The 25938-nt window shown below is 34.2% G+C and overlaps 1 protein-coding gene across 3 annotated transcripts in view; it reads left to right on the forward strand.

Moving 5' to 3' along the window:
- Sm (heterogeneous nuclear ribonucleoprotein L) overlaps positions 1 to 25938 on the forward strand; it is a 152359-nt gene that overhangs the window by 35591 nt on the left and 90830 nt on the right. For all 3 annotated transcript variants that reach the window (XM_083094638.1, XM_083094636.1, XM_083094637.1), the window contains exons 4-5: positions 19783 to 19868; positions 21480 to 21576. In XM_083094638.1, the coding sequence (XP_082950764.1) occupies positions 19783 to 19868; positions 21480 to 21576 (183 nt within the window). The remainder of the gene's footprint in view (positions 1 to 19782; positions 19869 to 21479; positions 21577 to 25938) is intronic.

The raw sequence follows: 25938 nt of genomic DNA on the forward strand, positions 1-25938 counted from the left end.
TAGATATTAAGTATCAAATTTACTTATCGATTAAAAGATTCATTTTCCTATCAGTGATATGTTTCTTCAATTGTAGAGAATACTATTATATATTTTACTTTCATCTTAACAATTTTATCTTATAAAAATTTAAAAAATATAATTTATTTAGTCATGATATCGCGATTATTGCATTGTGCAATAGTAGAATAATAACTCATACCATTTTTTTTGAGATTTCTCGACTCGTCACATCTAGTGCAAATATTTACAACACTATTCTGTTTGCCGAACAATGCGAGTCTGCAATGAATCAACCGTGAATTTTCCGGTGGCTTTCGACGAGACAATGTATCCGCCCTCTACGAAATATTGATTTTTTTTTATACACTACCGCCGCGGATCTGGTGACATAATGGTGAGTGCACGGTTGGACGACTGTCCGAATACCGTCGGAAGATGTATAACTGTTTGAAATTTAAGTGCCGTTGCTGTTGTGACAGGTCCGACCAGCCGCTACTCATGTATCGCGTGTCTTCGTGTTACTGTGTCGTGTATATTATCGGCCGGATTATAGACTCGTATATACGGTTCTCACGCAACCTACACGCCTGCGTTGCTGCTGGACTCGAAATGCGGTGGATTATCGCCATATGATTGATGCATGAACGATCACGAATAGTAGAAACAGCTCATATTTGCAAATGTCTATCGATGCATCTTCGATCCGAATTATTTATCTTCAAAACGATGTCTCCCAAATAAATGACAAATTAATATCGATCACACGAAACGATTATTTCTGATACATTTCAGACTATATAATAACAAAACGTTATATTATATTGGATTTTCAGTCGATTTTAATTAATAATTTGACTATCTTCTTTTAATATATTTATTAAATTTATTATTTATATTTATTATTTATTATTTAATATAATTCTATAAATTCGGAATTTTCGAATAACTTATTCGAATTAAATAAACTTTTAAATTAAAATTTGTTTGATCTAAAGTCTGTTTGGAGAAGAACATTTAAATTGAAATATATGTGAGAGATAAAATATAATACTTGTATTTGATCTAATAAAATAAATTGCGCGCAAAATTGTACATTTATGAATTTTCTTTTTGTTCAATTTATATGTGAAATCCAGATAGATAATATAACATGGATGAAGAATCGCGCGTAGATTTAGTTATAACGGTAATTAATTTCGTTACGCAATGCATCGTTATCGACACTAACAGGTGATTATTAATTAACGTTAATAAAATATCCTTTGTACGCAGCTTTTTCCACCGCGCGCGTTTCTAATTGCCATTAGCAAGATCATTAGTCGTCAACTGAAAGCGAGCTATAATTATTATAATATCTCTATTATCCTCCTATATTATATTAATTTAATTATATATAACATCTATTGCACGCGATCGTTACTAAGATGATATTGCTAATCAAGAGTTTAATAAAGTACTATGGGAGGTTTTTTGCTGGTTTTTTGTTTATTGTTACACGTTCGTCATACACGTGGGCGGTTGTTATTATCCCCCGATTATTATGCATATATGCAATGCAACCATATGTATCAGCAGATTGCAAGATCCGCGCACGTTGCATGGACGCTCTATTGTGTTCGTAATTACATCACGTATACAATGTATCTCGCAGATTGTGAAATATGAAAAAGCTAAAAATGCATGCTATGAAAAGATCAATTATCTTCTTCAAGTAAATTTTAAGTAAGGAATGTATTGTCAGAAAAAAAGAGCTTTATATAAATACAATACATGAAAGCTTACAATAATGCTTTTAAATAATATTCTCGTAAGAAATATGTTATATGCAAATTAATTGATCTCATATTTCTTATGACCGTCTCTCATAAATCTTTTATGATATGATTATTATTAAATTTAATAAATTTTTTGTAAAAAATCAGATAAGTGACGTATCATGTCACATGGAGAAAATACTAAACATTAGGATATAATTTTTGTAATCATAAAATACAACATATTAACATAGGAAAAAATATTTTTATTTAATTATATTATCTATATTTTAATATAATTGTTCAAATATCTTGATGCATAAAAAGGTTAATAATAAAATAAATGCATAATTTACAATTTTTATAGTAATAAAAAATATCTTATCATTGCATTCCAACAATTTGCAATAAATATTTCAAAAGAGAATGTATTTTCATGTTTTTTACTGTAAAATTTTTCTCTATACATTATAATAGAAAAGAAATTAATTAATAAATGCCTTGTTTTAGAATGATTAATTGAGCAAAACATGATGGAACCAAAGTAAATTTACCTCGAAACTTTGATTAAAGAATGTAACGAATGCGGCGAATTTGAGTCTCGCGTTTATTAGCTATACTGGTCATATGCGACGCTAAGTCGGTGTTGCCGTTGCGCCGATCTATATATAAAGCCCGCAAGAGTAAAACGCGTGAACGAACGTAGAGACGCGGGATCGAATACACGCACGAGAGCACGTGGTTCCGCATTCTGTGTCGCGGCGACCAAGTAGCGCCCGCCACGTTTCGCACCATGCTAAATCTCAATTAATAAAAACAGATATGAATTCCTGACGTTGTAGATTTATATCTCCGGACTAATCTCTACACGCGCGATATTCATCAAACCCATTCTAGCTTCTACGCGCCGTGCATACTAATTCTTGGCGATTAGCCTTACGTCGCCGTTCCCGAAATCTTGCTCATTTCTACTCGAACCACCGTATCCTCCGTCTAACATATATAATCTTCACGGAAGAGGAAACGAAAATTTATTAGAAAATCGCGTGCGCATATTAAAATCCATACTGTATTAAATTAAACCATTTTTTGCTTTTATTATTATTCTTCAATGCATTTATATTTAATTAATTTAATCATTATATAAACTGTTTAGGAAATACAAGCATTATTTTTCAATTGTCCCTTAATATCTTTTAAAATATCGTTTTTTATATTTAACATATATGAAGTGACGTAAAGTGAAACACGTGTGAAAAATATATTTTCGACATAAGATAAATAATTTTTACACGAGAAATATTCATATCTTATATTTATGTGCAGAGTGAACGCGCAATTTCACTGCTATTTGGCTTGAAGAAATCTAATTTTATTTTCGCTCTAATGTCTTCTCATTTTCAATCGCTCTTTTTCTCCTCGCGAAGCTTTTTACCGATAGCCATGCATTATTCGACGTCCGAGGCAGCGTGCACGTTGTATATCAAGGGAATTTGTTTGTTATCGCAGGGAATGGAATATCAACTGTGCTTTGAATTTGGGCGATTAATCAACTGCCTGACGTTGCATACCTATACGCGGCTTTCGTGCGATATCGATCCACGACAAATACAGATTGATCGCGTAGGTGGTGCACGCCGTTTCGCTTTCAGACCTTTAAGGGTCGCGTGGATCAACACGAATTTCCAATAATACTGGATCGGATTTCATGTCAAAACCAATTTTATCACAATTAAAGAATATCGCTGAAAGGACGCAGCCACCGTATTTCGAATGTGATATTTCAGAGAGAGAGAGAATATTGATATATAGTTAACATATAAATAAATATTGCAAGAAATTATTACTTTTATGTGTAATAATGTAATAATGTAGCCATCATACATATTTACACAGTTAATAATTGTAATTCAAATTTTTATCTTATAATGAAATCTGTTTAATATTTATAATAAAATCTTTTTAATATTAATATAAAATTTCTATCTCTCTCCTGTTACTTTAAAATTGTAATAGCATTTTCGTATTGGAATATCACTCATGATATTTGCAATTACTTTGCAAAAAAGTTTTTTGTTAATGCATAATAAATGGAGTCATTCTTGCATTTCGCGTCCAGGTATGTAAATCTAAGCAGAAACTATATTTTGGAATTGTGATAAACGAGGGAGATAGGTTTTTGCATATGTTGAAAGCTAGGTCATATAGTCTGTTATCTGTGTGCTTCCGCAGAAGAAAAACTTCACTGGGTTAGTCACACATTTTTCTGTCATCTAACGGGAAAACGTGTTCCACAGGATAAGACTCATAACTTTGCTTGTGTGAGGACAATAATTTTTCCTTCCCGTCTTTACTAACGATATGTTGACTCCATATATATTATTCTTATATGTACACTAGAGAGAAAATTTCTTATTATGATCGATTAAAATCGATTCTGTAAGGCTGTTAAAAGATCGAAATTTTTTTTCTCTTAATGCTTTATAAAATAGCAATTTCTGATTCTTCTCCATTTACATCGAATCCTGGACGGGCAAAGGTATCTGCCTGGCTTTATGGCAAAGTAACGCACCGTGCAGGTAATGTGTTCGTAAAGGTCGGTTTATTAGACAGCTTCTGATATACCGGCATGGCGCCGGGAACAAGGGAAAACCGTAACCATGTGTTCGAAAACATGCCCCGAGTATCTTGCAGCAGACACATGTGTGTGAGTCTCGTGATCGTATCTTGAATATTTTATACTCCCGGTGCGAATTACTCCCGTGATTTATGTCGCACTAAATAAGTAGGAAGTATCTGCGCTCAGTGTTCCTCACTTTTTTGCGAACAAAAAAGCGAGTGCATAAAGACTTGCATAAATTATTGAGCTGTCAAAAATATTTTAGCGGTTTCTTTGATTATAATTATAATTATAATTAATTATAATTACATATGCATTTTTTAAACATTAATTTGGTTAAGAAAAGATGTGAACGTTATTAATTGAATTTCAATACGAACAATAACGACAATTTATTTCGAAACTGTGAATAAAGATAATTTCATGGATGTTAAAGAAGCATGTGCACAAATTTCTTTTTCATATGTATGTGATTCTTTGCAATATAGTTCAATTTCAAGGTAATATACGTGATGCGAAAAATACCAAGCAAAGCAGTTTCCTTCGTGGATATTTCAAGCGCAATGTTGTTCAAATTTTATCGCATATGCACTAGCCATGATCTAATGCATGTTTCAGAAAGTTTGCCTAGCAAACGCGCATCACAAACAAAAAGTCACAGACTACGTGGCTACATTTTTCATTCAATAGAATTTTCATTCGGATGAAGGTCAAAGAATACGAACATGAATAGTACATTTTTACCGATTAACAACGCTGGATTTTTGATATTTGTGCTTATACGCTCGAAATATTCGATATCGGAAACTGATAAAGTACATCGGAGGAACTCTATTGCCGAGCAACATGATTGAAATGTTTTTCTGCAGTCTGTTCCGAAGGATCATTTGTAGCATTTTCAAGGGAGAAAGGAAGAATGATCATTTTTCAAATCGTGAAGTAAGATTAAAATCGGAAGTATTGAAGACTCAAACTTAAATTGATTAAAAAAACCTAAATGGACGAATTATTAATATCAGCTTATATGAACCGAATTTGAAAATACCTACATGTATCTGAATTCTTTCGGAATATTATTTTAGTATAGCACAAAACTTTAATAAAAAAAAACTATAAGGTAGAGAGATAACAGCTTGCGCGGCTGACGACGGCATCAATATTCCTGCGATATTTCGTAGAATTTTTGAATCATGATAGATTCTGCTCCTGGAACATATTACGGCGAAAGATAACGCGGTCTTCCATCATCGCATCCACCCACCTGTTCGACGTATCAATTTTATGCAGATACGATCGCAGAAGAGCCTTCACGCGCTTTCGTTGCTCTTATCCGCAACTTCCTCGTTGCCATCGCTGATGCATTCTCTATCGGCGAACTGCATTCACGCTCGCATAAATCTTCGGCGAAATCCGTCGTTTCCGCAAGTCTTATGTTAGACACCCACGCGCCACACGACACCTTTATTACACTTAGCGGATCTCACTTAAAGGTCTTTGAGCGAGCGGCGTTTAGACATGCAACACTATGCAATTGCGATTCTGCATTCGGCGTGAACCTCATTCAGAAGACGCGCAGATGCGAAGCTTTGAGGTAACATTGGATGCACTTTAGTAATTCACCTCTCATGATTATGACATTTGCGTGATGTACATACGGAATGCGCGGCTTATGGCATATGCATTATTGCTGGTGTAACAACATAACTTAGTAATACAATTTCAAACAGCCATAAATAAGCCGTAATTAAACAAGTATATAAATATATTATATACACACACGAAATACATGCATATTTTTAATTTGAAAAAGTGTCACGAATAGAGGACAGCAAGTAAAGTTATGGAAGATCTTAAATGTTTTAGCGCAATTAAGTCCTATTCCTCCATAAAATGCGAAAAAGTTCCTGCAATATTCCATGTTATAATGCGAGAGCAAAACAGGAATGTTATTATATAAAACAGTGAAGCAAATGTACTCGTAAATATTTTTGCAACTTTAGTACGGAGCACAGTATATATTTATTTTTTTTTCTTTTTTGCTGAAAACGCTCGTTTCTGTCAGAATCTTTTAATAAAACCAGGTTTAGCAGCGGCGAGAAATATGCTCCACGGAATATTCATAAAGCACGATAGCTGCGAGATTCACAAAAAAAATAAGGACATATAATTTCAAAATAAAATGCAACGTGTATCTTTAGAATATCCGAATCGCTATTGCAATTCGATTAATAATTGAAAAAAAATGAACTTCTATGGCTGACGTTCAGAATCTAATAAATGGATATGCAAAATGAACATCCTTTTTCCATTATTTATAAAGCGGGAACACATTCTGGCTTTATTAAATTCATGCAGTTTTTCAATCCCGCAAAAATGTCATTGCACAAGATGCAATAAATATGCGATAAATTAACGAATTAATAATTCGTGACAATTAAGAGACTTTTTTGTGTGTATGTAATTTTTTACACGTATTAAGGTATTTCATAAGCGATACCTTAGAAGTTTGAAAACCACCAGTTTATAGTTACTAGCATAAGTTACGGCATAATTAAGTTGTTGGAGTGTAATACGTTGTGGCAGCGCATTCATAATTCGCACCTCGTGTACCTTATTTAAGTGCATTCCGGAACGGTTTGTCCTCGGCGAGCGTGAAAAAAAGGTGTTGGTTTTCTCCTCGCGAAATTATGCTTTTCGCGAGTTTGTGAATATTCCGAATTTACATGTGGAATATATTTCGTGCGGAGTAGCTGTTGCGGCGCTTCTTGCATCGTCGATTTGGGGCGATGTTGACGAAAGTATGAATGTTTCACACGGTTCCACCGCCAGGTTTTATGGACAGCATATAATTAATTCGCAGGGTAAATATGGCGAGCGAGTGCCTTCAGCGAGTTGTATTTACCTGCGGCTTTTACGCAGGAAGCACTAAATTTGATTCGCAAAACTAGTGCTCTAAACTAGGGAAAACAATTGTCAACTGGATTCAACTGGGAAATTCCAACAGATATATATATCGTTCGCTATATTTCTTCTCTCAATAAAATTCTTTTTTAGATATTTTTTATTTTTTAGATTATTTTTTAGATAAAATATTTTTTAGATATTCTAATTATATAAAATAAAAAAATCCCTTATTTTACTACGATCTCTTTTATATCTTAAAATGAGAAAATAAAAAGAAGAGAAGAAAGCAGAGAAGAACGTTTAATATAATATATGTATTTCAATATCTTGATCGCGTCACGATAATCATCCTCACCTTCCCTGTTTTTTACGACTTTGAGCTTAACCAGTTGATACGGTCTTTTCTTTTTTTCGTCTTTTATCGCTCTTGTGCTTGTAGTCAAAGCTCGTACAAACGCGATTTCATATTCTGCCGTCGATAGTATACGTCATTCTATATCAGGACGGTAGATAAGACTCTTATTTCCGGCGATGACATTACGAGTCCATTACGTTGAAGGGTCCTTTATCTCGTTCATAATTTCACTAGCATGGCCAACGACCCATAAACACACACATATTTGTATGTACATAAATATTAAGCGTATATATATCTTCCGTTCAGTTGTAACTTTTAATATTATTTATCTTAAATATTCATACATCTAAAAATCTGGCTGAAAATTTGATAAGCAATACAAACTCGCAGATAGATGTAATGGATCTATGTTCTTATAAATTTTCGATGAACTTAATAGCACCAAAGTTTTACAATAACTTCGAATATAGGTTGGAGATAAACATTCTGAAGGATTTCTGACGATATCATTCGGAGAGTACTTTAAAAGTTTGTATAGAGTCTTTCTCGATTCAAATCTCTTGAAAATTTCTAACAAAACTCTCGAAATATTTTAAGGATTATATGTGCTTCGAGCGATATTATTATGCTTTCAAATATAAGAGTAAAATTTATGCAGATTTTATGTAAGCTAACAACACACAGATTAAATTTGCATTTGAAGGTAATGAGTAACATTTATGCAACTGTCTGAATTTTCATGAATTTAGTATATTCCGTGCTGCCGCTTGTATTATGAGAATAAAAATAACATATTTGGACTCTAAGGATAATTTCGACACACGAAAAAAGCCTTTAGTGTTAAATTTTGCATAGTTCAACATTTAATTCAATTTTTAAATCTCGCTTAACCCAATTCGTAAAAGTATGAATAATAATCCCGGTTTTCGCTCACGTTAAAATATAAAATGTAAAGATAAATCAATATTGCAAAAGTTGACGTATATATGTGTGTAATCACATGCATTTTTTTAAATGTAAAAATTGCAATTTGATACATATATATATATGTGTATGTGTGTTTTACATAAATTTACAATTCCAAGGATTAATCTAATACATTCTCTCTCTTTTTCTCTCTTTTAAAATTTATATATTAAAATTTCAAAATTTGTGGTACACAAATTTCAAAAATTTCGTATTTCTGCATGACTTTCGAGCGGATAAATCCATGCATTCAAAATGCATATGTGAAAGTAGAGTAAGCGGTTTCACGATTAAACGGAACAACATAGGTCGGATATCGAATATCGATGACACTCGTCGATCGATAACTGGCGGCGCGGTAGATGTAAGCGCTTTACAACAGAGCGCTGAAGGATTAGGCAGTTTGAAATCCGGATTTTCGGAAAATCATAGAGAAAGTAAGATAGCAGAGAGAGAGAGAGATAGAGAGATAGATAGACGGAGAGCGCGAAAAGGATATACCTACGTGCTTAACCGCCATCTCGGCTGCCGTTAAATCCGCCAGGTTGCAGTTTCCACTACGCGAAGTATCCGTTGCACCAAGAGAAGGCTAGAGTATATCGCCGCTTTAGGGGCTTTGCAGCCTGCTTTACAACGAGCGATTATAATCGGCCAGTTGCTACTTGTTGAGCAACAATCTCGCATTCGCCAAACACCCAACGCGCGGATACCGATGTACGTAATTTCGCGCAGTCGTTAACTACGTATTCCCCTGCTACACCGTTAACTTCTCGAAGTTGCAAAGAGGAAGTTGCTGATGCGCATCGATCGAAATATTGCGCGTTACATTTATTACGTTGCTTTATATTTCTTATGTGGGTGGAAGATCAATAGTTTTAATTAAAAAAAAAAAATAAAAAAAGAGAGAAATATTTCATTAATGCCATGTGTGAAAAAAAGCTACGTTTGTAAGAATATCAATTTACCAAACATATATGTATAACGATGATAAATTCTTCGTGTGGTATTTTTAACTCAAAAATAAAAACATTTAGATAACAATGAAATTTAATCTGTAAAATCTTTTTGTAGAATTTTTCATTTTCACATTTTTTTTCCCCTCTAACGAGACTTCTGATTTTTATAGTCGAAATGTAGGCAAGTTTTCACGATTCAAATTTATCGTTTTTAAAATGAAATATTCACTATTTGTTAATTATGAATTTTTAGTATCGTCAAATTAATGGAAATGCTGGGTGAGTCAATCATCTGTAGTTACCGCTTGTTGGATAGCAACGCAGCTTCCGTGCAGTTATCTGCGATAACTTCTTGAATTTCTCAGGCCATTAACTATCTCGTTAGCAGGCTATTAATTTGCGTGACACGATGAATTAGGATCCGAGCGGAATTCAGTTTAGAAACTCGAATGCAAAATGGAATGTGTATCTCCTTCTCTCTCTCTCTCTCTCTCCAGTCTCCTTCTCTCTATCTGTTCTGATGTACATTACTCATCATTTCGCGAAAATCTGCATATTTTAAATCTCTTCTAATTTAACTGACCTAATTGGCTCGAAAATGATAACAATATACTCCTAAATTCGGCGACATTAGGTGCTTTCCATTTACATCAAAACTCAGATAAATCTCATTTCTGTCTTTCTTCGACATTCATGTTAAAAAAAGACAGAAGTGAGATTTATCTGAGTTTTGATGTAAATGGAAAGCACCTAGTATCTCGCAATGACCTTAATAGGATTACGAGAGTAGCTCACATTTAGACGCTACTTTAGAGGTTGAGTTACCTTTGTACGACTTCCGCTCGCGATAAGGCGTGCAACCGATATTACTCCGAAAACATAACTGCTCTTCAGATAAGAGCCTGTGCGCCTCCTCATCCGGCAATGGTACGGCATGGCATTACCGTTGGATACATCGATACCAGTTATTCGATAGCATTGTGTTACCCTCTCTTGAGGGATAATGACGGTTGGGATGCTTTTTTTTTCTCGTAACACATTTCTGCCATCCCATAATGTGAGGGACCGATATTGTTTTCTTTTCCCCCAACAAATAGAGTCCACACTAGTATTGAAAACTACTTTTATTCATACACATATACATGTATACATTGCTAAACGTATGCAAAGTATCCTACATTTACCGTATTATTTACCGTATTTCGATAAAAAGTCGTATATCCAGCTCGGTTTTGTTCTTCAATCAATGAAATGAAAAAATGGAAGATTTATTTATGATATGATTCTTTCTCTCCAAACTTTGATATTGTCGATTGAGAACATCATGTATTATTATAATACAAAATATTATAAAATATCGAGAAATTTATAATAAATTATTATAATAAATTCTACTATAATAAATTCTTAATTATATATTCTGTTATTATATAACAAAAATATATAATAAGACTGTCATTAATTTTTGCGAAATTCTTTTATCAAAGTCTGCGTGTCTTGTTCCTATTTGAATTTGCATTGTTCTGCGAAATAAATTCTTTATTATATATATGTCAAGTAGGTAGTTCTCTCAAAAATGCACGCGTATGGCCGGCTTTTAGAAGTGCGCAAAATAACGTAATGCCGGAAAAACGGTCTCTCGCGGATCTCTCTTGGGAAATACAAAGCAGAGTTCTCCTTGTATAGCACGGACCTACATCACTCTAGAGCCTCGGCTCCTTGACTTCTTTCTGACCCGTATCACGTGCCGCTGGTTGGAAACTTTTTCGTATTCTCTTCCCGCTTGATACGACACGAAATAATCTTTTCACGTATGCACGATGATGTCGTCAGAAAATGTCTCCCTCGAAATGGCCTAATTACCAAATACTTGGGCTTTATATCTGTGAAATATGATTATTAACAAGAGCGACGGATTTGACTTTCGACTCTCGAGTACATTACTTTACAAAGGTCGCCAGGTACTTGGTTCTCTTTGAACTTTCCTCGCTTTGTAGTTGTTACACTCAATATTCAGAATTGTTACAAGATTCCGTTATGCATAACATCTTTCTTATTTTGGAAAAATGCAAAGCATATTATGTTGAAATCAGGGAAGACTATATGTTATGATGTACACATATAAATTATAAAAATATTTCTGAATATTAGACTGATTTTTAAATATACAAAACAGTTTAATTTATTCGTGAACAGAATTTTAATTGCAAATATTTTAATATAACGAAAAGATTTTATTTTATTCTTCAAGTTCTTTACGATCCATATGATTTATCCACGATTTAATATCGCAATCTTTCGATTTACAAGTATCCAATATCTTAAGCCCTAGCTATTTCCTTCTTCAAATATTAAATCGTTGGATATATGAAATGTCGGATTTTGAAAGTTTAATTTTTGTAAAACGTCCTTACGAAATAGATACTTCCTAATATTTATCTTCTAATATTTACTTATATTTCAAATCATCATATATTACATTAATATTTTCAAACTTGAATTTTTAAATTTTAAGGTTGGGTTTTATTGAAATGAAATCTCAAGAGAATCAAAATCTCTTTGCAAAAGAAAATTGAGAAAATGTAAAATACTTACAGTTGTTTTAACTTTGCATAAGTAACTTTATGTAGGTTACTTAATTAGGGTAACTAAGGTAAGTACTTTAACAGAAAATTAAATAGTTAAGATTTAGTTTCCATAATATTTTATATCAAACTTCGAAAATTAGGGAAAGATGACAAGCGATGAAATCTCGATCGGGGGAAATATTGTATCGCTTTTCGGCAAGTAATATCGAGCAATGTATCAAACGGTATTAACATGACTCTGCCTTCAATTTCCCAGTATTATCCGGGGATCATAGACATAAGACCGATGTTCGATGTGTATGCAACAATGTAATACCTCTAACAATCCAAAACTGAATAACCATTGAACGAAATACTCCAACATTCGACATAAGTCCATTGAGAGAGCCTTGTGATTCGGAAGCTTACGGCCAAAAGTCGTGAATGAGCGTTGACCTTAATCGTCCCTCTACATGTATGTTAGCAAAACTGGTGATTACGGTTCGATGTTCGGTGTTCGGTAGAATACTAAGGACGGAGCCTTCAGGGAGCAACAGGAATCTGCGGAATTGAACTCGTACGCAGGGGTCGGTAAGCATTTTAATCCCGTCGCTTGCGTGCCTCGAATTTTCTCGCACCCCAGTTGCCTTGAACAAGATGAAGCTACATAAATGTTTATGTTATCTGTAATGATAACATGAAATGCTGGATGATGGAAACGCTGGATGATAAAATGAAATATCTTTTCAGGCAGAAAACGCTGATTTTTATCTCGACTCCAGCCCCTCGAATGAAAATTGATCCCGGGTTTTCCTTATCGTACATTTTAATCAATATTAAATTATTATTATTACAGGCAAAAATAATTGATAAAGAAATATTTTAAACATGTAAAATATATATTGTATTTATAATTTATAGCGTTATTAATATCCAGTATTTATAATTTATAGTGTTATTAATATCCAGTAAATGATTTGATTTTTGTGTTGCTTATAAAGAAAATATTTTGTCGAACTCTTTTGAAATAAAATATTTTATATTCATAAATATATTACATGTATATCTCTTTTTATAATGTTTAAATAATTTATTTTTATTTTTTTCTGCTTTAGTTTTCTCTGCTTAGTTTTCTCAAGATAATAAACGCGTAACAACATTTATATGCAATATCTTATAAAATAAAGCAATATCGTATAAAAATATCTTACGTGAAACCATCACATTAACTGTAAAACTACGACTATGCAAATTCCCCCATGAATCGGTGGTATTCATATTCGTGAGAGATACGAGAACAAGAGGAAACGGCGCATGATAGGTCAGTTATGAGGCTAGATTCCGCTAAGACCGAAAAAATGAATCGACGTCTTTTGGGTTTTCCGCCACTTTTCTTCGCCGAGACTTCTCTCCTTTTCTCGTACGACCCATTTATCTTTTCCTCGTAACCGTTTTTCTCTCATTTTTTTCTTTGCTCGAGTGCAACGCGTTCCGCGCTGCAGCACGCAGTATAACTCGCATCTGAGAGAATAATGCGTGTGAAACGGTATCTCGCATTTCTGGAATCGTCCTCTCCAAGTGATGCCCGCATTATCTGACGCGTCCAACGAATTTCCCTTGAGAAATTGGCAGCAAAATTGAGACCTTTTTCGCTGGCGATTGCTCGCCCACTCTAGAATTTCGTAGCGAGAAATCGAATCCTTCTTTAGCTTACGTCGATGTATTAAATTAGTGAATTTTTATTTTAGATTTATTAAACTAGATTTATTAAACTAGATTTTATTTTAGATTTATTAATTTTTATTTTAGATTTGATTACACTAGATTTATTAAAAATAGATTCACTTATTAAAAAATAAATTTTCTACAACTTTAATTATCCGTAAAACAAAATTACTTCGAATTTAATTTAAGACTTCTTATGTTATATTTTAATATTTATTTGAGTCATAATAATAATATAATCTAAAAATCGATACATGTATATATGTGTTTATCGATGTTCCATTAACTTTTTAGCAACTGCTTCGTGCTGATAAGCATTGCGCTACGATATTAAAAATCGATCGTAAATTGACTTAAGCATTAAGTTTTACAGGGCGTTAGGTTATTTTAATAAAATAATATTATATGTTCAATGTTCATTCAATATCATTTTTGATGGAATGATAAACTTTTAATCACGTATTTAAACATTTTGACCTTTCAGTATTTTTAAGTACGAGATAACAGTTTACGATATGTGCTCTTTATTGCTTTTTTCAATGAATCATTTATGTGATAAAAACAATTACACAAGGCGATAAAGTTGATAGTTAAAACGCAAAATATTTTTCGCAAAATTGTCTTATCTATCATTTTCGACAGAAATAACACGAGTTTGTCGATAAATTTATTGTTCCATACTGACAGAAGCGTAGTATTTAATGGGTTTATTTATCATTAATATTCGTGTGAAATAACCGTATTACGAATTGAGAGTTTACAGTTCAAACTCGAGAGATGTGAGCTACTAGATGAGAGTTTGCGAGTTAAGAACTTGGAGTTTGGAGATTAGAGTTAAGATCGAAATCAAGAGTTGAGAGTCAAGTTTACGTGTGTGTCAGAATTTGAGAATATACGTAACATTGTCAATAATTTAACTGTCTTTAACAGCCCAAAGTTGCGCATTTTCTATTATACATATTATTACACAATTAAATCTTTTACAACATACACAATATGAAGTAAATCTTATCTACAAAATACCAAAAAAGATTTCATTTTTCATAATTAAAAATTATTTAATAAAAATAGTAGGAAATGTATATTTATACTCGATCTTCATTTTGGTAAATTCATATTTGGATAAAAAGATATGAATATAATTATATATATTTTTAATATATTTTTGTCGCCCTTTTAATTCGTTTGTCGTATTTGTCACTTTGCAAGAGTCACGCTTATTAGACCCGCGCGTATATAGAATATACCCCGATGTGGAGTATATGTCGGTGCATTGCACTCGTGGGAAATACTCCAGTTTCCAGGTGCATCCCCGGCGCCCTGTCTTCTACTCTGGTGCTGGGCAAATTGATGTCGTAATTGCGGGCGCTTCATCACTTTTTCACACGCCTTGTAGTCTCGTACGAATGGGATTGGCGCGAGATTAGAAGTACCGTCCGTAAATTCGGTCCTCCTTATCTCCCCCATCGGCGAAAGATCGCTTATTGCAGTGCAATCCTTTAATCCGACGCGAAGGTTCTTCTCCTCGACACTTTCGCGAGCGACGTCTCCCTCGATTCCCGAGGAGAGAAGGATCTTTCCACAAAGACTGTCGTTTGCATGCGGGTCTAAAGAAATGTGTGAGTCTTCCCCCAAAAATTCACCCGCGTAAAGTTGACTCGGATTATTTTACATTCTAAAACTCCTCTCTTTATACAGTCGAATTTTTTAGGAATAAATTTACCGTCACTCATTTCTATGCGCTTGTCATTTTCATCGCAACCTATGCGTTACATTTTGCGACGACTTCTCTATTTTCGCGGCTTATCTCATTATTCGCAAAATGCACGTCTGTCTGGCGTCCTGTCTAATTAATACGCGACATTCTACAGCATTTCTGTCTTTCCCGGTCGGCGGATCTTGGGCTTTGAGGTGGTTTCGTACCGGTACAAAGCGACCATTATGCCCAGAACCATCTGGTATCGAGGAGAAGAGAGAGAGAAAGCCGGAGAAGGCTGGGAGAATATTTATCAACAACCCGGAAAGAGGCGGAAATATTTCCTCGCTAGAGAAACATCGTCGCGGACGCCACCGCCGTCGCCATAAATCACCAGCTCGCTTTTCCGAGCCGATCGTGTTTTATAAACGACGATGGATTAGTCGTATTAACACTTTCGGAGGTACACGGAAATACCGATGAGAGACAATACGATACGCTTCTCGCCCGCGCGCACGAGACATGCTGATTGATGCCCTCTGACGAGGCAGATCTATTATTAGTGCCTGACCCGTTCAAGAACGAGGATTAAACCCCTTAGCCGTCCTGCCGACAGACTACACTGTTATCCAACTCGAGAATATGGGGAACCTGAGACTCTGTACATCTCCAGACAAGTAATAGTTGCCTGCATTTTATTGCTCTGCAAATGCAAGCTGTGTTATTTTTATGAAATATTTTTATAAAATATTATTATTATATTATATTAGTTAGAAATATTTTTAATTAATTAATTAATTATTTAATTATTTAATTATTTAATTATTATTTGCAAATGCTGTTATTTTTATAAAATATTATTATTAGTTAAATTATTATTATATTATCAGTTAAAAATATTTTTATAAAATATTATTATTAGTTAAATTAGTTTTAATTAAATATTATTATAATTATTTTTATAAAATATTTTTATACATAATCCACATTACGTATTATCTCAATTATTATTTTCTCTTTTTTCAAGATTTCTATTATCGTTGATACATGATCAGTTTTTTAAAATTTTCGGTTCAGTTTAAAATTTTTTCTCATTAAAGTTTTTCTTTCATAATTTAAAGATTTCAATTATTTCCGTCATTCCAGATATCGATTTCGGCGATGTTAAAAAGGTCCTCCTTTATGGTCCGACATTCTCCCGTTGCGAAAACGCGACAGATAAGCTGGTTTAGTAAATCACATTGTACCTACGCGCAGTTCTTTGATGCGCTTCGCTCCGGCGAATGCATCTTCGCGGGACAAAGGATTACGTGCTTTTCTTATCGCGATTCCGTCGTGCGAGCGAACGAGCTCATCCTATCACCTTCGTGCAAACGGCGGCTTTGTGCTTGTTGCGGAAGCGTCCGCTTCTGAATTTATACCGCCCCCGAAAGATCTCTCCTTCTCGTGTCGTATCTCGCACGTTGCGGCACAAAAAGGAGCCCTCGACCCGGACAACCCGTATAACACTATGAACAATTAAATTCGAGTGTGTTGTCGGTCGCGCGCGCGCAATTTCCGAAAACGCGGGCGACGATGCGAGCGAATGCTCGCTCCTATTCATAAGCCAATCTGAAATGCAACGGATCATACATATTACATGACGCATGGCGCTGGATGTGGCGGCGAGCGGCGCATAAAAATTTACTGGACCGTTCGCCGAATACGATGGTTTTACATAATCAAGCGTGCCTCGCGGTTTTTTTTATTTTTTTTTATTAACTCCGGAAACAATTTAATTATCGCGTCCACCGTTCCACCTTTCGTACAGCTTGACAAATATCACGCTGTTCGAATTGTTTGAAAAAAAATCAAATTTCTCTGCTCCTATTTAATGATTGCGTAGCCTAGTAAATAGTAGTTTGATCACTTGCACAAACATTCGATTCATCGTTATCGACGATATAATACTACTATATAATATTTTTATATAATATTTTATATTACATGTATATTACATTTTATATTACATTTTATATAACATTCAGTTAAGTTTTATAAAGATAAAAAAAATATATTGGTTTTTTGGCAGAATTGCAAAAATAAATAAATAATTAAATAATTAAAATAAGACTGCGCAGAATATTAGTCACTGTCTTAATTGCGCAATTAAATGCAGTGCATTATATTTAAACAAAGCAACTATTTATAAGAGGAGATTGTGTATTCGCTCGGCAATCTCGCTCGGCTCTTTCGTTTCATTGCATGATTAATCGCGAACATGAGATAATATACGTCGGTCTGTCTCGCGCGCTGAAACTGCACTTAAGTGTCACGACGCGACTGTATTTTTCTCGGATAAACGGCGTGACTCACTAGATGCGACTCACTAGTTGCATGTTTTCGTCTAGCCGCGCGAAAGATGTTGTTGGGCGGGGAATTCACAGGGAAGCTACTTTGGCGACGAGCCACGTCGTGTCGACGCTCGTGCCGTGCAAATTCGAGATTTCCTCGGTTGGCATCTCGACAGATAAACACGCGTTTGCTGCTAAATGTTCTCAATTATCGACTATTTTGAACTAAAAGATATCGCGATTCATCCACACATTTACGCCATGTTTAACACACCTTCTTTGATCGTGTCGTCGGAGCTTTGTTAGATATCATGGTTTATGGCTGAAAAATGACTTAACCGTTTTCTATTAATTATCGTGTACTGCTACTCTAAGTTGCTCATCTAGTGCGCATTTTAGTTCGAGAAATTATCAAGGAAAGATTAATTCAGTTACAAACAGATTAAGTATTATTGTTTAACTTTGCTATGAATAATTGTCGCGATTTATCATAGAATTAACGTCTCGTTGACGTCCAACAGACTGCTAAGATCTTCAAATATCTCCTTGTTACTTTCACAAAACATTATAGATTAAGGATTGAATTAGAGAGTGCTAATTACAATGTAAATCAGTGCTAGTCGGATATATGCAACTCTGTTTCTTCTCTCTCTCTCTCTCTCTTTCTCTTTAACTTATTCTCTGTTACAATGTCTAATTAACCTAATTCTCAAGTAAAAATATTCGTCTCTCAGATGCATCTACAATATGGCTGTGTATAATTACTTTCGCAAATTCCTGTAATATTTTCATGATTATTTTTATAATTTATAATTTATTTTTATATGAACCTTAAATTTCCTAAGAATAAATAAAATTGTATTATATATTAGAGACTAAAGAATTGCAGCAACACGATAATATTTTACGTGTATATGTGTGTTGTGTGCATGTGCTCTTGCTAAATGGAAAAACAGTTACGGTAATACTGACTTTTTTTGTCGAAAGACAAAAGTTTATGTAGCGTGTCCGATGCATTTTTTTTAGTCGGGGCGATATTCGTAAATGAGTTCAAACGTAGTTTGCGACCTGTCTTGCTGAATTCCCTAAACTTTTAATTCGCAAGTTATCCACGCTACATAAACTTCTCGTTCGGCTCTGCTACAAATATCGCGCTCGCGCGAGAAAACGGTCAAACTTATATCGAACACCTTGCATACGTCGTGCATGTCGTGGGATACTCTGGAGAACGCACCGTGTAAACTTCATTCGATTTGCAGCACATGATATACGACGATGCATCGATCATGTACTAGAAATAGGTTAACGGAAGTACGAGGTGCTTCAGAAATATCGCCACTCCTCTTAATGACAGGTTTCAATGACGGATTAAGAAGAATGAGAATTGTTCCAACTGAAACATCAACATACAGTTTTTAAATAATAAACAGTTAATTCTAGGATTTTAGAGTAAAAATCGCGCATTGATCGTTTCCATCTTTATTTGCATGATAATTAATAACATGATATATAGAAGAAAATAAAAAAATTTAATTAAGTGGCTCCAAGTTGATAAAACTTGAAATAAAATGTATCCTAAGTGATCATTATATCGGAAAATGATCCTGAATGTGAATAAATTTTGTTAACTTTCCTTTATTTTTCAGAAAATGTTGATAAAATATTCCATATTTATTCTCATAAATTGACGAATGCATACGCGATCGTTTTTCTTAATCATTTTATTTGAAAGCCGAGATATGTTCAGACGAAAATTAATTTTCACACATCTTAATTTCCAAATGTTTTCCAAAGACTTGCCGAGAAATGCACCATCACCTAAGTCAACAAAGCGCGGAAATATCGTCTTAAAATATCTAAATGTGCATCTCTTCAAATGCATTCCTCTTTTCTGTTGCAGGAAGTGTTGCACACGATCAGCGCGCCCAGCGGGCAGGTACAGCGCATCGTAATCTTCAAGAAAAATGGTGTACAGGCCATGGTTGAATATCCTTTGCAATACATTTTATTTTTACCGTATTTTTGTTTTCTGTTGGTTGTTTCGCCTTCGATTTCAGGTTGGTTTGTGCTAATGCTTCTCAGAAGGTACGTGTGTAAATTTCAATTGTGTAAATTAACACTTTAAATTCAGCGGTGTTCGCGTTGCCGCGCCACAATAAATCACTAGGAAAGATAGTGTACCACTAATGTCTTGTTTGTAGAATGTAGTATTATTTTACGATGCGGATACTGCGTGTTCGTATAGAATGAATTAACAAAATTGTAAACTTTTTGGCGAAACGAAATTTCTAAATAAGAGTACTAATTGGATTTTTATTTATTCCATAAAGTGAAAGAAAGAGTAATATAAAAAATTGCTTCTTTCTAACAATATATATATCTTCATAAATTCTAAATATTTTTTTAAGTAAAATAAAAGTTATATATCAACATTTTTCTTTAAAGCATAAAATTGAAAATATTAAAATTTATTATCTCTTGAATCTTCTCAGTTTTCCGGAGAGAGAATTTTTTAATTTCTTAAAAATTGAGAATGGACCTTTTCGTCCATATATTTTACTAGGAATTTTATTCCAAACATTCGATTCAAATTTATATATTTATCAGCAAAATATTGCATTGAAATTTCTGCAAATATTTGCGTCAAAAAATCCATTTAAAATACGTAAGAAACTTGATTTTTGAATTCGACGGTACACACGAGCAACATTATCGGGAAGTGGTTTACACGAGCAAACCGCTGCGTTTCTCGCGAATTTGATTTACACGTGGCATGGATAACTTTGAACGCAACTGCGCGGTAAGTATGCGAGTCAAGGGTCACCTCTTACATCGAGCTCGGCGAACTCAAAGCCCGCGGGATCAAGTCTCCGTCTGACACGCTTTCCCAGACCGAGGAAACTTTGTCAAGACATGCTCAGCTATTACGACGTAATGAAGATTTATAAGGGGGATTCGGGTTGACGGTGATTCGACTTTTTCGCTACGAACTCTTTCCATACTCTGTTCGCGAACTCGTTCAACGCGCTTCGAGCTTTACTGCCGAGAGAAGCGCATCGTATTTTCAGTAAATCCACCTGGCGGAATATATCCCGGATTATTATGATCCGAATAATAGTCGAGCCGCGTTCCGCGTGACCATAAATTCGTTAGAACTTAACGTCACGCCGGATTTTATCGCTGGTTTATAGTGCGTGACGGCCACTTTGCAGGAAAATAACATTGTGACACTATAGCGAACTTTGTGAAATTTTCGTGTTGTCAGAATGCTACATTTTTGCATGTTCCCCATAAAACTTTTCATGAAAATTCACACAATTTGATTCGTATGATGAGCAATTTTTAGTGATATTTATCGCATCTTTAATTTTTACTTTTATACACAAATGCTATACTGATACTTAAACTATACGTCCGAGCATTTATTAAATAAGACGTAATAATTTTAAGTTGAATTATATATCACATAAATACACGTATTCTATAAAAAATATAGCAATTATAATATATGTACACTAAATTTTATGTTTGTGAAGGACCTTTATTTTTTTGTACAATTTGTCATATATATCCTTAACTAATCTTTCTGATAATCACGTTTGACTCAGTGGAATCAGCAACCAGAGCAAAAGAGACGCTACATGGGGCAGACATATACTCCGGCTGCTGTACACTGAAAATTGACTTCGCAAAGGTGAGTACATCAACAATTACTATTTTTACAGTTATTTTTACAGTTGTTCTCATCTTTTGAGAGGAAAATTTATGTGAATTTAGACACGGAAACGTATAACGCTCTCCCAAATTGCTCTCATCGACTTAAAAAAACCTAATGAATAAAAGAGAAACCATCCTTGAAATTCACTTAAAGCGTCAAACGAATTACTCTCGTTGATTAAAAAAAAATCTAATGAATAACGGCAACCGTCCTTAAAATTCCGACGTTTAAAGTCTTTTACATAATGCGACTTGCGTTAACGTAAAAGTTCGAAAAAGTTGCTCGTTTTATTCGCGATTCATTACCTATTTCAATTAGCAATGTTACAAGTGCTTGTAACCTGAAAACAGAATTCTATATAATATTTTGCAACAGTTAATTAGCGACATTTCATGTAAGTACCCTGGTATGTTGATAAATCCGCTTCAAGTGCATTCGCAAATACAGATTACATATATAGAATTATCAAAATTATAAATTACGCTAAATTATGATTTCATAACTGCAGCAGTCCTTTTGACGACGAATTTAGTTGATGAATGTAAAACGTAATTTTTTTCGGCGTAAATATTTGAAGCAAAATTTACAGAAATATACAGAAATTATTAAAATAATATTGAATGTAATGCAAAGAGATTTAATTAGCGGCACGTGTAATATATTGAAAAGCTACGAGACGGAGCTTTTCGATTAAATTTCCGTTCAGAAATAATATATCGCGAATTTATCAGAAAAGAAGATAGAAAAATGATCATTCTAAAACTTTTAATGAAAAATTTATTTAAAGGAAATTAAAAGGAAACATATCAATCGATACTTATAGTTTAATGCGTAGAATAACTTTCAGAATCGAAGCAATTTTTATTCACGATATTGCATCAGTATAATTGAGTAAGATGTATATCGTACGATAAGAGAAGCGAAACTTTTTATGATATATAATAATAGAGCTGCCTATTTCTGTAATTACGCAGCTCTCTCAGCCTCATCTAGATGAAAGCTGAATCAGCAAAAATTTTAACCGCCGATTTAAGTAACTTATCGCAACTAATGCTCCCGTGATGCTGTCGTAAATCTTGTAATTTAACGCTTGTAAGCAACACGAGCGCGACACAAGATGGATTAACTGGTTTTTATCTGATTCTACCTACCGCGAGCATTAGCGTGACACGGCAAACAGCTGTGCTCTTTCACGCCTCTGTCGCGACTTTCACGCGAGAAGAATTGAGCGTCATTCACACACACAATACGCCATTCAACGAACAAACGTTCATTGCCAAAGCACGTCGCGGCAAATAATTTTGGACAATTTTTCAAAAATATTGCGTTCTTCCCACAATCGCACAGCTCGACCGCTATTATCGATTCGCTATAAAATACGAACGGAAAATGCATATTCCTTTTATTACATCATTTATTCGTGTTATTTATTTATTTATATTTCTGCTGAACTCATCAGAAAATATTATTTCCAGATCTTGAAGGATTATCATTCGTTTCCGCTTTTAAACAGCAATTGCAGTGTCAGTATAGAAATCTTGAAAGGAATATCCGCTGTATTAAATCCGTGAAGATGAAAAAAAAGGTATGGCGCGCAAAAAGCGCGTCTCTTTGACACAAAGACGCGCTATTATATTTCAAGAAAATACACAAATGAGCAACCGAATATTAACGAATCTCAGCGTCATACAATCGCTCATTAGCGAAAACATTAATGCGCGCGCGTCGCGTCAAATTGCAGCGGATATCATTATCTTTTCACGTGTCTCAATAATTGTGTATAATTTTCAAACTTCAAAAACTTGACTAACTTTTAATAATTAATAAAATATCTTACTCCGATAGAGAGAAAATGTTTTTATAAAATTCTATCATCGGTTGTCAACCAAAAAAAATATTTAATTAAATCAGAATCTATTTTCTTTCTTGAGTAAAAATAAAATTGCACAGCACTTTGTTCATTATTGTTTCACGTTCAACTTTAGGATATCGTTGTCACTATCGAATGTCGATTGTTTTCTCGTTGCGTACGAAATCCGAACATGAAGTAGCAAAAATAATGCAACGATAACATAATTTTTCCATTCAAATAACTTGAAATTACTTCGATTCGCTGTTATCCTCTCCGATTGCTTCCTTGCTATCGACTATGCGGCTCATATTGGAAAATGTTAGATATTTATTGGCGACAGCGACTGTACTTTTCGTTCGCAGATATCGCGCGCAGCTGCTTCTTCTTTCAACCTTTGGAATACTCGAAGTCATAAAGTACACTTAATCGATCGTCTCTTTGTTTACTTTGGAAAAGGTAAAGATTGTTGACTACAAGTAATCACACATAATTGGAAATTGCTGTAAGTAATCATGATATAAGATTTTCGCCCATGTTGAGGCAATATTGAATATAACAAGCGATGAACTAACTCTTGGAATAAAGAAAACTTTTAATTACATCGTCTAGATTTAATGAAGTTGAATTAAGATGGAGACAATCTGTGCAATCTAAATAACACGAGGTGCAAAAATTTCATACGACAGTCGAAGGAATGTCGGCAAAAATCGAGAGTGGAAATATGCGCATACCAAAATGAAGCGCTAGAGACGGTCGCTTTAAAGCGAAAATAGAGTCGAACGCGCACGACGATCCAAAGATCGAAATTGGATTTCAAGATGGAGCTTGTGACAGGAGCCATTCTTTTGTCTCCCTATTGTCAATAGAAAAACCTGCCAAATAGCGGTCGCGCTTGTTGGAAAGCTACATGCCACACATGAGCTGCATGAATCATGCGATGGATCTATCCCTCGCATACATCTGCGCGCGAGAAGGAAATCGTATCACAGACGCATATCAGATACATCGGAGGAATATTTGAACAAGCCACCGCGCATCATCCTGTAAATCCTCTAGATGGATTTCTTGAATTTCTTCCATCTCTCTCCTCTCAATGCATTCGTGCTTTGTCGGAAATTTTTGTAAGAACAAACGCAGATGGAATAATAATATCGCGTCTGTTATATATGGTTTTTTGAGGGTTGTTCGAAGTGAATTTATAGACAAAAAGATTTTTTTTTCTTTAGTAACATTATTTTCTTGAAAAATGTAGATCAGCGCATATTCTTCAAAATATCGTACAACATTGTAGTTTGTGTAATCGCGAATGTTACGGGTCGGTTGTGCATTTTTTTATTTTCTGCAATTTTGCAAATATTCGATGAATAGCGAGTATTATTTTTTATTCTGACATATTCCTCTGACATACTCCTCTTGTCTCTTCTTAATTCGTTGTCTTTCCTTAAGAATGTTATTACTGAAGCATTCACGAAGTTAGCACACGTTCTCCATTATCCCATTGTTCCGTCGTCAAGGCGGACTTTCTTTTCTCTTTTTGAAATTTCTTCGCTTCGAGCTGATATTGCTAACACTGCAACTCGTAACGTGTGCAAACCGTTTATCCCCTTTATTTCCTAACGTCCACATCTTCATCTCTTATTATATTCAGAGAATTATTAGACTTTTGTTCTCCATCGGCAAAGAATCGCCAGACTGTTGCACCAAAGTTAAAAAAGTTGATAAAACCGGTCGTTATTTAGAAACTGTGAATCGCAGCGATGTAATAACTGCGCTTTTCAATGGTCTCTTTAATTGGAGCGTGAAGTCAGATAAAAATTTAAATGTCACAAGCATCGCGTCGTTGATGCTCTTTATTTCCCGGAATTTTTAAACGAATTAATTTCATTGTGATATTATAAGTTTTGAGATCGCAACAAAAACGCGCGACATGTCCGGCCATTACCGCGACAAGAGATCTTCATTCAATGAATATCGTAAAGAACATTAACAAAGTTGCTTTACATGTTCATTTATCGTACTTGAGATACCACGTGAATTTTTATCGAATGAAAAATATCGTCAGGAATTCAAGGTATTTATTCGTTACATTCGACTCTCGCGATATTAGCAGCGAAAATACGCGTAGCTTTACGAGATCCTTTAAAATTTAAAATGAAGTAAAGGAGATGACAAGTGCAACAGAAAAAAACAAAAATGTTAAACTTTATGTATGATGTTTAAGATTGCAATATTTTAATTGAAAATTCCTAAATTCCTGACCAAACTTGACATCAATTTTTAACGGTAATTTATTCATTCTTTTCTATAATTTTCCACTTTTGGCATTAACTATATAAATAATTCAAAATTATTGGCATTTTATATTTTTATATTTTATTGCACTATATTTTTTCGTCAAGAGATACACAAAAAAATACGCAAGAAAAATTCAAATTTCAATGTATTTGCTGCGCGATTATCGTTAATGCTAAATAGGAACGGGGAAA

This window comes from Camponotus vicinus, unplaced genomic scaffold (genome assembly GCF_025532165.1).
Source record: "Camponotus vicinus isolate PSW18456_S1 unplaced genomic scaffold, iyCamVici1.0 SCAF_3, whole genome shotgun sequence".
Lineage (NCBI taxonomy): Eukaryota > Metazoa > Arthropoda > Insecta > Hymenoptera > Formicidae > Camponotus > Camponotus vicinus.